The 14,539-nt window shown below is 41.9% G+C and overlaps 2 protein-coding genes across 2 annotated transcripts; both read right to left on the bottom strand.

The window, feature by feature from the left end:
- Positions 1 to 1,586: 1,586 nt before the first annotated feature.
- On the bottom strand, positions 1,587 to 7,971 carry LOC133447365 (uncharacterized). Its single transcript, XM_061726038.1, has 8 exons — positions 7,917 to 7,971; positions 7,268 to 7,370; positions 6,892 to 7,189; positions 6,556 to 6,768; positions 2,972 to 3,032; positions 2,311 to 2,413; positions 1,931 to 2,228; positions 1,587 to 1,805 (listed from the first exon to the last, which is right to left on the bottom strand). The coding sequence occupies exons 1-8, from the start codon at positions 7,969 to 7,971 to the stop codon at positions 1,587 to 1,589; spliced, it is 1,350 nt and encodes a 449-aa protein (XP_061582022.1).
- Positions 7,972 to 11,463: 3,492 nt separating this feature from the next.
- Positions 11,464 to 13,304, bottom strand: LOC133447586 (C-reactive protein-like). The gene is made up of 5 exons (XM_061726298.1): positions 13,255 to 13,304; positions 13,019 to 13,073; positions 12,357 to 12,459; positions 11,978 to 12,275; positions 11,464 to 11,852 (listed from the first exon to the last, which is right to left on the bottom strand). Exons 1-5 carry the CDS (start codon positions 13,294 to 13,296, stop codon positions 11,634 to 11,636), a joined length of 717 nt encoding a protein of 238 aa, XP_061582282.1. The 5' UTR covers positions 13,297 to 13,304; the 3' UTR covers positions 11,464 to 11,633.
- Between the last annotated feature and the right edge of the window lie 1,235 nt (positions 13,305 to 14,539).

Below are 14,539 nucleotides of genomic sequence, written 5' to 3'. Positions count from 1 at the left end.
TCAGTCATCCACGGTGTGGTATTACAGATAGCCCTGGTCTTAGTCTTTACTGGTGCCAATTTATCCAGTAGAGCGATACCCGTTTCATTAAAAGACTGCAGTAAGATCTCAGCATCATTAAAATCAGAAAGTAAAATCAGAAATAGTATAGCTTCAGAATTGCGTCGCCAACTGATCAACTGTACTCTGTGTAATGATGCGGGAAGACAGAGTTGTATTGGGACATGGAGGGTCAGCAGTTATAGATATGTTAAAAAAGATAGATATGTGGTCACTAATCAGTAGATCGTCACAATGAACATGATCAATATCCAAGCCCCGGGTAAAGACAAGGTCCAACGTATGATCACCCGTATGAGCGGCATCAGAAACATGTTGCTTGAAATTAAAATATTCAGTGATATTAAGAAAATCTGCAGCTATACATTAGTGACATCATCGACCTGCAGGTTAAAATCGCCAACCATTAGCATCTTTTCCATCTTAATCATAGAAGTAGAATATAAAATGGTTTTCGCCGACCGACTTTAGATAGCTGTAATTCAAAAGGAGAGAAAAGTGCAGTGCTCATCAATTTACAGGAAACATTTAAAAAAAAAAAACCATGGCAAGACCACAACCACGGCCTGATAGGCGTGAAGTCACTATGTAGGAACATTCAGCAGGGCAGAGTTCATTTAAATGGACAAATTCCATATTTCATTGCCAAGTTTCAGTAAGTTATAGGATGGCCAAGTTTTCGCTGTTAGTCATTTAGTAAACGCGCACACATTTATCAGACACATTGACTGAGGTGAGCACAGTGTCGTTATCAGCACAGAGGGGATTTAAAGTTCAGTGTAATTTGACGAATGACACGCGCTCCGCGACACTCCCGGCTATGAGCCGGGAGTGGATGAGGATGAGATGGATGGATGAGAACATAAGTGGGTGATTGTGACTGGGATGTCCATAATGGGGACTAGCGGGGTAGCAGTAGTTCACCCACCTAGCCACGAGGGGGCGCTCGCATGGGCTGTAGGTGAGGACCAGAAATGGCCTGAGGTGGGCAGACGTTTGAGAGCAGTCAGGATGCACGAGAATTACAAATGGCGCAGAATAAGTTGTCGGACTGTTAGCCCAGTCTATTTGGGTACAGTAAATGCCATCCCGACAGAAAAAAGATGGACGTTTCCAGAAGAGATCAAAAGTATCCACAAAGAAAAATACCTTAGAGAATATCACCTTTGTTCCCTTTAAATAGCAAAACACCTATTTGTGGGCAAAACCATCTGTTTGATCAAGCCAGTTCAACTTCCTTATATCTCTAACTACACTTTGAGGCAGTTTTGTTTACTGCACAAATAAAGTCATATTAAAATGATGTATTTATGACGTGGAAAGATAAAATGCACAGAACACTTGCAATAATGCTTTCATATGTTTATTGAAGGGAAAGAGACTTAGGAAATCAACTCATCTACAAGAGGCTAATGATTCAACAAAAGTTGTTAGTATTTGTAACTTTTCCTTTATTCAGGACATGAAACATAGAAGTTATGACTGGCCACCTTCTCCGACACTTACGCCGCCGTCATTTTGGACATTTAGACACAAATTATGTCTTTGTTTTCTGTGAGCACGTTGCCAACGATTTTGTAGTCCAACGCCCTCCAGTTCAGCACATTCCCTGGAGTGAAGCTCTGGCTGTTCATGTATTTCTGGATTTCGCAGGAGGACAGGGTGTAGTCCCACATGTGGACGTCAGACATCATGCCAACAAAAGACTGTTTAGTGTCAAACTCATTGCCGTGAGAATCTTGTTCCTGCAGATGAGATGGCAAGTAAAGGTTCCATCATCCAATAACTCATCTTAAATCTAAACAGACGATTACAAAATAAAGCAAAGTGATTTGCGAAAAGACCAGTGAGGTTAAGTAGAGAACGTTACCTGTCCTAAAATAATCGAAGGTTCTCCACTGATGTTTGATCCAGAGCTGATAAATCTCCGAATGGAAGGTTGTCCATCGACCCACACCTGCATCACCCCAGACTTAGAGTCCCATGTGCTGCAGATGGAGTGCCAGGTGTTTGGTTTGTAGTCGAAACCTCCAAACCCTACCCTTTTATTCCTAATATGGGGCGCAACCTCCTGTTTGCTTTCATCCCAGAAAATCAGGAAGTTGTTAGCACTAGAGGGCGTGGCCAAAGAGAACAGGGAGTGGCCTCTTTTGAGGTCTGTAATGGATCTTAAAAGATAACAAATTAATGTTTTTTTTAGAAAGAACATCAAAGTAATTAAGACATAGCGGGTTCTGCTTTCATACGGACCTGTGACAGAGGGTTACAGCACCGAAATTCTGTTTCGTGGTGATCAACTTCACATGATCGGAGTTTGTTTCCGCTGGGAAGGTGAACATCTTTCCTGACAGATCTGGAGAAAAGAAAAGAAAATGAAATTAGTTGTTTTACATTTTTAAAGAATTTAAAAGAAAACAAAAAAGCAGTGGACAAATCAGTACACATTTATACGTTTATCACAGTTCGTACACTATTACGCTGTTTACATGAAGAGAAGCAGCTCTGATTTTCAATTTTTGTCACTATTTTAATATCAAATCTGTAAAAGTCATTAAATATCTCTTACAACTAAAAGTAGAATTAATCCAGTTTTAGTGTTTAATTATTTCAAATTCAACTAAAATCTAATTCATTTAGTGAACTAGCCATTTATAATTATAACCATTTATGAGGATTATTTTTAACACATGTTGATTTGTAAGCAGTGTTTTCACATTTTTCACTAGTTCTACAATTTTAATGAATGCCAAAGGTTAATTCTTTATTTTAAGCTGTAACATAAAATAAAAACATTAGATAGTGTCTTTAGTAATTAGAATGACAAGAAAAGACAAATAATTCCTTCAAAGTTCCTTCACTTTCAAAGTTTCATTTAGATCTCCTTCTAAGGTGAAACAAACAAAAGCACCACCTTCAAGAGCTGAAGCACACACCACCAACATCGCCAGTAGAAGGAAACACCTCATCTGAAAATAAAGGATTAAACATGTTCACATTCGGTACATAAAATACATTTTTTCAATAAATGTATACTACATTTACAGTTTATTACAATAAACACATGACAAGTGAAAAAAGTATGCAAATAAACTATTCATTTTATAATTTGTTTTTCAGTGTCAGTGTTCATGTGTTGCCTTTTATTCTCTTCTTCACCTCCCTGCTGCAACACACACACACACACACACTGTTGCGTGTGGCCATGACTCTCTCTCTCTCAACACACAGCATTTTCAATCATCTAATTAATCTAGTCTCCTCCCATCTCAGAGTACCACACCTGGACTGGCACACCTGGACTGATTCCCATCAGCATATACAACTCCTCTCTGCTCAGTGTGCCAGGAGACACAGACCAAGCAACACCAAACTGGATGCTCTTTTGTTAGCTTTTGTTTAATTTGATCTTTAGTTTAGTTTGGGCCTGGAGATGGCTGGTAGTCTTTATTTTAGGTTGTTTGCTCATTTGTTTGTAGTTTGTTGGGTTTTGAGTTAGGGAGGGGGGTCCAGCTTCGACGTCCCTTTTAAAGGGGTGGGCTGTGCCCCCCCCCATCCTCCTTAGTTCAGCCGGCGTCTCCAGGTCCCCTTTTTCCTTTATAGTGAGTATTATGATTTCTGCTCAGTGTATTTATTTTCGGAGGTTGCTTAAATAAAAGCTGTTAAACTTGTGCTCTTTTGTTGGTGTCCTTCCTGATGTTGTGTGACTGTGTGAGACGAAGTGGCTAAAGACAGGGCAGCTGAGACTAAGGCTACGTTCACACTGCAGTCCTTAATGCTCAATTCCGATTTTTTCCCATATCCGATTTTTTTGTGTGGCTGTTCACATTATCTTTTAAAATGTGTCCTATATCCGACTTGAGTGTGAACGCATCGCGGCCGATCGCGGCCTTGAACTGACCCGCATGCGCAGAGAGGTGTGATGATGACAATGATGGATTTGCATCCAACAGGTGCCTGTGAACTGCCAATTATCCATCAAGCTCCACAATTATCATGTTAACATTAAATCAGATAGATTTGTCAAGGACGTTTCTCTTGCATCTTTATCATTGTGCGGGCATGAATTCTCAGAGTTTTGCGGGAGCGGGCGGGAGCGGATGTAAACACTGCGGGCGCAAATGCAGCGGGAGCGGGATGAAGAAAACAGTCCCGCTATAGCAGGGCTCTAGCTCCGCTCCCCGGAGTGTCAGCTCTGCTCTCCGGCGTTCAGCTGGGTTTATCACCGAACACACGGTCCAGCTCGTTGTAAAACGGGCAGGTTATGCGACCACGACCGCTTCCTGATTTGAATCCTTAGCTTCTTTATTTAGTAATGCTTAAATTCAGCGGGTTGTCTCGTCTGATCTGAGGTCGTAGGTGAAAAAGGTGAGCGCGGAGGAGGGGAGGAGGAGAGGAGGAGAGGAGGAGGAGAGGAGGAGAGGAGGAGGAGAGGCGGAGGAGAGGCGGAGGAGAGGAGGAGAGGGAGAGGAGGAGGAGAGGAGGAGAGGCGGAGGAGAGGAGGAGGAGAGGAGGAGGAGAGGCGGAGGAGAGGCGGAGAGGAGGAGAGGAGGAGGAGAGGAGGAGAGGCGGAGGAGAGGAGGAGAGGCGGAGGCGGCCCGGAGGAACCCCCGCCGTCTCCCGTGTCTCTCCCGCGGCTCGGGGCTCTGCGTGTGACGTCAAAGTCGCATTAATTCCGACCTGCCTGTTCACACTGCGGTCGCATTGCAAAACATCAGACCTGTATCCGATTTAGAACCACATATGGAAGTGACCTGAATCTGATTTGAAAAGATCAGATTCCATGTGAATTGTGCTGTTCACACTGTCATAAACAAATCGGATCTGAGTCACATATGAGCAAAAAATCGGATTTGGGTCACTTGGGAACTGCAGTGTGAACGTAGCCTAACATCTGGAGAGAGAGTGCTGTACTCCGGGCACACAGAAGAGGGCGGCCCACACACAGAAGGCTCTGATGCTGGCTCCGGCAGCACAACGCGCTCTCATCGGCTGGCAACCGGTCAGCCTACGAATCATCACCGCCAAGTTCGCCGTGAATATGGAAAACGTCAAACTGAATATCCTCCTTGTCTCCTCTTCTTCCCTTTCCTTTCTTCCAACCCCTCCGTTATTAAATAAAAGTATTGGGGCACGGTGGCGCTTCTGAAAAAAAGATGAGATATACCTGTATTTTTTATCACAGGTATATCTCAACTATGAGAGACAAAATGAAAAAAAGAATCCAGAAAATCACATTGTCAGATTTTTAAAGAATGTATTTGCAAATTATAGTGGAGAATAAGTATTTGGTCAATAACAAAAGTTAATCTCAACACTTTGTTATATAGCCTTTGTTGGCAATGGTAGTACATCCAGAGGGCTAGAGGACAATTTAATTTCCATCGGATCATGTAAGTTAATGGGTTGGAAGGTGTCCAGGACAGTAGAGGATAGATCGGAGTTTGAATGAAGCTTGGATATACAACAAAAGTTGTCTCTGGACGCTTTCCAGAGACCCATACCCAGAACATGACCCCCGAGCAGTTATTACATAAACAATGGCAGGTAAAAACTCCCCTAGTGGGAGAAAAACCTTAAGCCAAACAGTGGCAAGGAAAAATTCCCCTTTAGGAGGGAAGAAACCTTGAGCAGGACCAGGCTCATAAGGGGGGACCCTCCTGCCGAGGGCCAGACTGGTGGGTCAGGGACGGCAACAGCACAGCAGGCAGGTGGAAGCAGCAACGGGATGACCGGGGGTGGGGACCGCAGGCCAGCACGCAGCTCTGGTCCAATCATCAAGTCCCAGGTTGGGTGCAGGGTCGGGGAATGGTTGAGAAGGGGCAGGGCCAGGAGTCTTGACGGACAAACCCCCCCCCCCCCGCTACCCTGCCCCTCTCACTCCCACTCACTCCGATTGTGACTGGGATGTCCATCATAATGGGGACTAGCGGGGCCTGAGGTGGGCAGACCTTTGAGAGCAGTCAGGATGCACGAGAATTACAAATGGTGCAGAATAAGTTGTCGGTTAAAGACTGTTAGTCCAGTCTATTTGGGTACAGTAAATGCCATCCCGACAGAAAAAAGATGGACGTTTCCAGAAGAGATCAAAAGTATCCACAAAGAAAACTAATACCTTAGAGGATATCACCTTTGTTCCCTTTAAATAGCAAAACACCTATTTGTGGGCAAAACCATCTCAGTGTTATCAAGCCAGTTCAACTTCCTTATATCTCTAACTACACTTTGAGGCAGTTTTGTTTACTGCACAAATAGTCATATTAAAATGTTGTATTTATGACGTGGAAAGATAAAATGCACATAACACTTGCAATAATGCTTTCATATGTTTATTGAAGGGAAAGAGACTTAGGAAATCAACTCATCTATAAGAGGCTAATGATTCAACAAAAGTTGTTAGTATTTGTAACTTTTCCTTTATTCAGGACATGAAACATAGAAGTTATGACTGGCCACCTTCTCCGACACTTACGCCGCCGTCATTTTGGACATTTAGACACAAATTATGTCTTTGTTTTCTGTGAGCACGTTGCCAACGATTTTGTAGTCCAGCGCCCTCCAGTTCAGCACATTCCCTGGAGTGAAGCTCTGGCTGTTCATGTATTTCTGGATTTCGCAGGAGGACAGGGTGTAGTCCCACATGTGGACATCAGACATCATGCCAACAAAAGACTGTTTAGTGTCAAACTCATTGCCGTGAGAATCTTGTTCCTGCAGATGAGATGGCAAGTAAAGATTTCATCATCCAATAACTCATCTTAAATCTAAACAGACGATTACAAAATAAATCAAAGTGATTTGCGAAAAGACCAGTGGTTAAGTAGAGAACGTTACCTGTCCTAAAATAATCGAAGGTTGTCCACCGATGTTTGATCCAGAGCTGATAAATCTCCGAATGGAAGGTTGTCCATCGACCCACACCTGCACCACCCCAGACTTAGAGTCCCATGTGCTGCAGATGGAGTGCCAGGTGTTTGGTTTGTAGTCGAAACCTCCAAACCCTACCCTTTTATCCCTAATATGGGGCGCAACCTCCTGTTTGCCTTCATCCCAGAAAATCAGGAAGTTGTTAGCACTAGAGGGCGTGGCCAAAGAGAACAGGGAGTGGTCTCTTTTGAGGTCTGTAATGGATCTTAAAAGATAAATTAATTGTTTTTTAGAAAGAACATCAAAGTAATTAAGACATAGCGGGTTCTGCTTTCATACGGACCTGTGACAGAGGGTTACAGCACCGAAATTCTGTTTCGTGGTGATCAACTTCACATGATCAGAGTTTGTTTCCGCTGGGAAGGTGAGCATCTTTCCTGACAGATCTGGAGAAAAGAAAATGAAATTAGTTGTTTTACATTTTTAAAGAATTTAAAAGAAAACTTCAAAGCAGTGGACAAATCAGTACACATTTATCACAGTTCGTACACTATTACGCTGTTTACATGAAGAGAAGCAGCTCTGATTTTCAATTTTTGTCACCATTTTAATATCAAATCTGTAAAAGTCATTAAATATCTCTTACAACTAAAAGTAGAATTAAATCCAGTTTTAGTGTTTAATTATTTCAAATTCAACTAAAATCTAATTCATTTAGTGAACTAGCCATTTATAATTATAACCATTTATGAGGATTATTTTTAACACATGTTGATTTGTAAGCAGTGTTTTCACATTTTTCACTTGTTCTACAATTTTAATGAATGCCAAAGGTTAATTCTTTATTTTAAGCTGTAACATAAAATAAAAACATTAGATAGTGTCTTTAGTAATTAGAATGACAAGAAAAGACAAATAATTCCTTCAAAGTTCCTTCATTTTCAAAGTTTCCTTTAGATCTCCTTTTAAGGTGAAACAAACAAAAGCACCACCTTCAAGAGCTGAAGCACACACCACCAACATCGCCAGTAGAAGGAAACACCTCATCTGAAAATAAAGGATTTAACATGTTCACATTCGGTGCATAAAATACATTTTTTCAATAAATGTATACTACATTTACAGTTTATTACAATAAACACATGACAAGTGAAAAAAGTATGCAAATAAACTATTCATTTTATAATTTGTTTTTAATTTTCTCTCAAACTGAACATTGCGATCTCACCTTGAAATCTGTGTTTGCTTCGATGAAGAGTCGTGTTCTCATTGAGTCAGTGTTCATGTGTTGCCTTTTATCCTCTTCTTCACCTCCCTGCTGCAACACACACACACACTGTTGCGTGTGGCCATGACTCTCTCTCTCTCAACACACAGCATTTTCAATCATCTAATTAATCTAGTCTCCTCCCATCTCAGAGTACCACACCTGGACTGGCACACCTGAACTGATTCCCATCAGCATATACAACTCCTCTCTGCTCAGTGTGCCAGGAGCTGGGCCCCTGTGCCCTTTTGGCTTGTACCAGAACCAGAGGTGGACTTGTTTTTGTTATCTGCTGTTAAGGGAACTGATTGCAATGTTAAAAGCTGTGTGGAAAAGTATCTGTGTGAGACAGTGGATTCTAATGTGCAGATATTCACAGATGGTTCAAGGAATCCAGAGAGTGGAAGGGCTGGTTTTGGGGTGTATGTGATGCAGTTAGGAAAGGAAATGTGTTGTCGTGTCAGTAACTATATATCTGTGTTCACTACTGAACTACTAGCTGTGCTTTGGGCATTATACTGGGTGGAGGAAAGTAAGCCAGAAGAAGTGGTGATTTGCTCAGACTCTGCAGCAGCCCTGATAGCCATAAAAAATAATAGGTGTCAGTCTAGACCAGATATACTAAATGAAATACTATTAGTTTTGTTTCGACTCGAAAAACTGCATTGTATGGTTAAATTTATGTGGGTACCAGGGCATGCCGGAGTCATGGGGAATGAAGTAGCTGACAGGGTGGCGAAAGCAGCACTAAACCGAGACAGTGTGGATGTTGAGATCCCATTAGGAAAGGCTGAGTATAGGTCTAAAATCAAAGAGGGAATTGGGAGAGAGTGGCAGGAAATTTGGGAGGAGGAGGAAAGAGGGAGGCACCTTTTTAATATTCAGCCGGAGGTCAAGACTTCATATTATTATTCTGGAAGTCGAGTGAATGTGGTTAAATTGACTCGATTGAGGTTGGGGCACTGTGGGCTACATCAGAGCTTATTGGTAGTAGGTAAACATCTAAATGGGTTGTGTGAGTGTGGGAGGCCGGAAACAGTTCAACATGTTCTGATGGAATGCAGAAAGTATTCTGTTGAAAGGAGTGTTTTATTTAGGACTCTGTCAGATCTAGGTTTGTTTTGTTTTTCTGTTAAAATATTACTCGGCCAACATGAGGACCACCTTCTGATAGCAGGGGCAGTCATACGTTTTCTGCACGCCACAGGGCTTTACTCGAGGATTTAAGAGACCATTGTGAACTAACTCGGGTCCAAACTACCAGAGGAGGGCAGTAATACGCCTGGATGCGTCAAAACTGCCGGAAATACGAAAGAAGTAGAAAGAAGAAGTGTGCCAGGAGACACAGACCAAGCAACACCAAACTGGATGCTCTTTTGTTAGCTTTTGTTTAATTTGATCTTTAGTTTAGTTTGGGCCTGGAGATGGCTGGTAGTCTTTATTTTAGGTCGTTTGCTCATTTGTTTGTATTCAGTTGGGTTTTCAGTTAGGGAGGGGGGTCCAGCTTCGACGTCCCTTTTAAAGGGGTGGGCTGTGCCCCCCCCATCCTCCTTAGTTCAGCCGGCGTCTCCAGGTCCCCTTTTTCCTTATAGTGAGTATTATGATTTCTGCTCAGTGTATTTATTTTCGGAGGTTGCTTAAATAAAAGCTGTTAAACTTGTGCTCTTTTGTTGGTGTCCTTCCTGATGTTGTGTGACTGTGTGAGACGAAGTGGCTAAAGACAGGGCAGCTGAGACTAACATCTGGAGAGAGATTGCTGTACTCCGGGCACACAGAAGAGGGCGGCCCACACACAGAAGGCTCTGATGCTGGCTCCGGCAGCACAACGCGCTCTCATCGGCTGGCAACCGGTCAACTCACGAATCATCACCGCCAAGTTCGCCACGAATATGGAAAACGTCAAACTGAATATCCTCCTTCTCTCCTCTTCTTCCCTTTCCTTTCTTCCAACCCCTCCGTTATTAATTAAAAGTATTGGGGCACGGTGGCGCTTCTGAAAAAAAGATGAGATATACCTGTATTTTTTATCACAGGTATATCTCAACTATGAGAGACAAAATGAAAAAAAGAATCCAGAAAATCACATTGTCAGATTTTTAAAGAATGTATTTGCAAATTATAGTGGAAAATAAGTATTTGGTCAATAACAAAAGTTAATCTCAACACTTTGTTATATAGCCTTTGTTGGCAATGGTAGTACATCCAGAGGGCTAGAGGACAATTTAATTTTCATGATCAAATCCATCAGATCATGTAAGTTAATGGGTTGGAAGGTGCCCAGGACAGTTCGGAGTTTGAATGAAGCTTGGATATACAACAAAAGTTGTTTCTGGACGCTTTCCAGAGACCCATACCCAGAACATGACCCCCGAGCAGTTATTACATAAACAATGGCAGGTAAAAACTCCCCTAGTGGGAGAAAAACCTTAAGCCAAACAGTGGCAAGGAAAAACTCCCCTTTAGGAGGGAAGAAACCTTGAGCAGGACCAGGCTCATAAGGGGGGACCCTCCTGCCGAGGGCCAGACTGGGGGTCAGGGATGGCAACAGCACAGCAGGCAGGTGGAAGCAGCAACGGGATGACCAGGGGTGGGGACCGCAGGCCAGCACGCAGCTCCCGAAGCTCCGGCCCAATCATCAAGTCCCAGGTTGGGGTGCAGGGTCGGGGAATGGTTGAGAAGGGGCAGGGCCAGGGAGAGGAGTCTTGACGGACAAACCTCTCCCCCGCCTGCCCGGGCCGTTACCCTGCCCCTCTCACTCACTCCGATTGTGACTGGGATGTCCATCATAATGGGGACTAGCGGGGTAGCAGTAGTTCACCCACCTAGCCACGAGGGGGTGCTCGCATGGGCTGTAGGTGAGGGACAGATTTGTAGGCGAGGACCAGAAATGGCCTGAGGTGGGCAGACGTTTGAGAGCAGTCAAGATGCACGAGAATTACAAATGGTGCAGAATAAGTTGTCGGACTGTTAGCCCAGTCTATTTGGGTACAGTAAATGCCATCCCGACAGAAAAAAGATGGACGTTTCCAGAAGAGATCAAAAGTATCCACAAAGAAAACTAATACCTTAGAGGATATCACCTTTGTTCCCTTTAAATAGCAAAACACCTATTTGTGGGCAAAACCATCTCAGTTATCAAGCCAGTTCAACTTCCTTATATCTCTAACTACACTTTGAGGCAGTTTTGTTTACTGCACAAATAAAGTCATATTAAAATGATGCATTTATGACATGGAAAGATAAAATGCACAGAACACTTGCAATAATGCTTTCATACGTTTATTGAAGGGAAAGAGACTTAGAAAATCAACTCATCTACAAGAGGCTAATGATTCAACAAAAGTTGTTAGTATTCGTAACTTTTCCTTTATTCAGGACATGAAACATAGAAGTTATGACTCGCCACCTTCTCCGACACTTACGCCGCCGTCATTTTGGAAATTTAGACACAAATTATGTCTTTGTTTTCTCTGAGCACGTTGCCAACGATTTTGTAGTCCAGCGCCCTCCAGTTCAGCACATTCCCTGGAGTGAAGCTCTGGCTGTTCATGTAGTTCTGGATTTCGCAGGAGGACAGGGTGTAGTCCCACATGTGGACATCAGACATCATGCCAACAAAAGACTGTGTAGTGTCAAACCTACTGCCGTGAGAATCTTGTTCCTGCAGATGAGATGGCAAGTAAAGGTTTCATCATCCAATAACTCATCTTAAATCTAAACAGACGATTACAAAATAAATCAAAGTGATTTGCGAAAAGACCAGTGAGGTTAAGTAGAGAACGTTACCTGTCCTAAAATAATCGAAGGTTGTCCACTGATGTTTGATCCAGAGCTGATAAATCTCCGAATGGAAGGTTGTCCATCGACCCACACCTGCACCACCCCAGACTTAGAGTCCCATGTGCTGCAGATGGAGTGCCAGGTGTTTGGTTTGTAGTCGAAACCTCCAAACCCTACCCTTTTATTCCTAATATGGGGCGCAACCTCCTGTTTGCCTTCATCCCAGAAAATCAGGAAGTCGTTAGCACTAGAGGGCGTGGCCAAAGAGAACAGGGAGTGGTCTCTTTTGAGGTCTGTAATGGATCTTAAAAGATAACAAATGAATGTTTTTTTAGAAAGAACATCAAAGTAATTAAGACATGGCGGATTCTGCTTTCATACGGACCTGTGACAGACGGTTACAGTACCGAAATTCTGTTTCGTGGTGATCAACTTCACATGATTGAAGTTTGTTTCCGCTGGGAAGGTGAACATCTTTCCTGACAGATCTGGAGAAAAGAAAAGAAAATGAAATTAGTTGTTTTACATTTTTAAAGAATTTAAAAGAAAACTTCAAAGCAGTGGACAAATCAGTACACAAATACGTTTATCACAGTTCGTACACTATTACGCTGTTTACATGAAGAGAAGCAGCTCTGATTTTCAATTTTTGTCACTATTTTAATATCAAATCTGTAAAAGTCATTAAATATTTCACTTGCAACTAAAAGTAGAATTAAATCCAGTTTTAGTGTTTAATTATTTCAAATTCAACTAAAATCTAATTCATTTAGTGAATTAGCCATTTATAATTATAACCATTTATGAGGATTATTTTTAACACACGTTGATTTGTAAGCAGTGTTTTCACGTTTTTCACTAGTTCTACAATTTTAGTGAATGCCAAAGGTTAATTCTTTATTTTAAGCTGTAACATAAAATAAAAACATTAGATAGTGTCTTTAGTAATTAGAATGACAAGAAAAGACAAATAATTCCTTCAAAGTTCCCTCACTTTCAAAGTTTCATTTAGATCTCCTTCTAAGGTGAAACAAACAAAAGCACCACCTTCAAGAGCTGAAGCACACACCACCAACATCGCCAGTAGAAGGAAACACCTCATCTGAAAATAAAGGATTAAACATGTTCACATTCGGTGCATAAAATACATTTTTTCAATAAATGTATACTACATTTACAGTTTATTACAATAAACACATGACAAGTGAAAAAAGTATGCAAATAAACTATTCATTTTATAATTTGTTTTTAATTTTCTCTCAAACTGAACATTGCGAGCTCACCTTGAAATCTGTGTTTGCTCCGATGAAGAGTCGTGTTCTCATTGAGTCAGTGTTCATGTGTTGCCTTTTATCCTCTTCTTCACCTCCCTGCTGCAACACACACACACACACACACACACACACACACACACACACACACACACACACACACACACACACACACACACACACACACACACACACACACACACACACACACACACACACACACACACACACACACACACACACACACACACACACACACACACACACACACACACACACACACACACACACAACATTGACACTTCTTCAGAATTTCATCTATGTATCCTGATCATCATCTGTTAACATCCTTGTTCCACTGAAATACAAACTAACTATACAAACACACATCATCTTATGCTTACGTAACTATGGATGCTAACACAACACAATTCGGTCAATATTCAGTCTGCAGGTTATAATGTCAATAACTTCAATCTTCAATGTTAAAATCTCCCGGCTGGCCAGGGAACATCTTGTTATCTTCCTGGAAAAGCTGCTGGAAGTTCATGGATGATACCCGTCTTTGGAGGCTAATTAATGATTATTATTAAACAGAATCTCTTCCCCCAACAGTAACATATATTCTACAGTGACACTACGTAGCGGCTGGTTGCAGCAGCTGCAGTAGCTCAGATTAACTCAAATCTCTTTTAGTGCTAGTTTGTGGTGATTGATTATGATGAACACAACGTTTCAACACGCCTGAGGTCCTTATTTTGTGATGTTTCACTCCAATACTTTCACTATCAGCCACAATAATGTGGAGGTATGTTTGGGATCATTGTTCACCTGGAAGAATCATCCACAACCAAGCTTTGACTTTCCTTTTGGGTAAGGTTGTGTTTGATGATTGTCATGATCAGGATGATGGAGGATCTCCTCCAGTTTACACCACTAGACCCACACAGTCTTCTTTCCTTTCAGCTACAATCTTTAAAATGTTGCTTGAAGCTTTTGTGGGAATCATTTAAACATTTTAAAAGAAAGCATGTTTATCTCTTTTACTCAGAAGCTGTCTCCCTTCTCAGTGGTATGATTGTTGTGTTCCCATGGTGTTTGTACTTGCTTGAACCAGACTTGTGAAGGTCCACAGTAATTTTGATGGTATCTAGGTTGATTTATCTGATGCACAGGTCGGAGCTGAAAAACAAATGTCGGCAGAAAACTAAATGACAGGTGTGAATGTAAAGTTATGTACGGATAAACAATACAATGCAGTGCAAAGAGAGAACAGAGGATCATCAACTTTTTATGA

Source organism: Cololabis saira, chromosome 7 (assembly GCF_033807715.1).
Source record: "Cololabis saira isolate AMF1-May2022 chromosome 7, fColSai1.1, whole genome shotgun sequence".
In the NCBI taxonomy this organism is placed as follows: Eukaryota; Metazoa; Chordata; class Actinopteri; order Beloniformes; family Belonidae; genus Cololabis; species Cololabis saira.
Note: the sequence above shows the minus strand (reverse complement) of the source record. Positions and strands in the feature narration are given on the sequence as shown.

Bases quoted from the DNA above. Each gene is read 5' to 3' on its own strand.
- LOC133447365 (XM_061726038.1), bottom strand. From the start codon at position 7,971: ATGAGGTGTTTCCTTCTACTGGCGATGTTGGTGGTGTGTGCTTCAGCT. The intron at 7,371-7,916 runs GTGGTGCTTTTG...TCTTTTCTCCAG, and splicing joins GTGTGCTTCAGCTCTTGAAG to ATCTGTCAGGAAAGATGCTC. The intron at 3,033-6,555 runs GTCTAAATGTCC...TTAATCCTTTAT, and splicing joins AAAACAAAGACATAATTTGT to TTTCAGATGAGGTGTTTCCT.
- LOC133447586 (XM_061726298.1), bottom strand. From the start codon at position 13,296: ATGAGAACACGACTCTTCATCGGAGCAAACACAGATTTCAAG. The intron at 12,460-13,018 runs GTGGTGCTTTTG...TCTTTTCTCCAG, and splicing joins GTGTGCTTCAGCTCTTGAAG to ATCTGTCAGGAAAGATGTTC. The intron at 12,276-12,356 runs GTCCGTATGAAA...TTATCTTTTAAG, and splicing joins ACTGTAACCGTCTGTCACAG to ATCCATTACAGACCTCAAAA.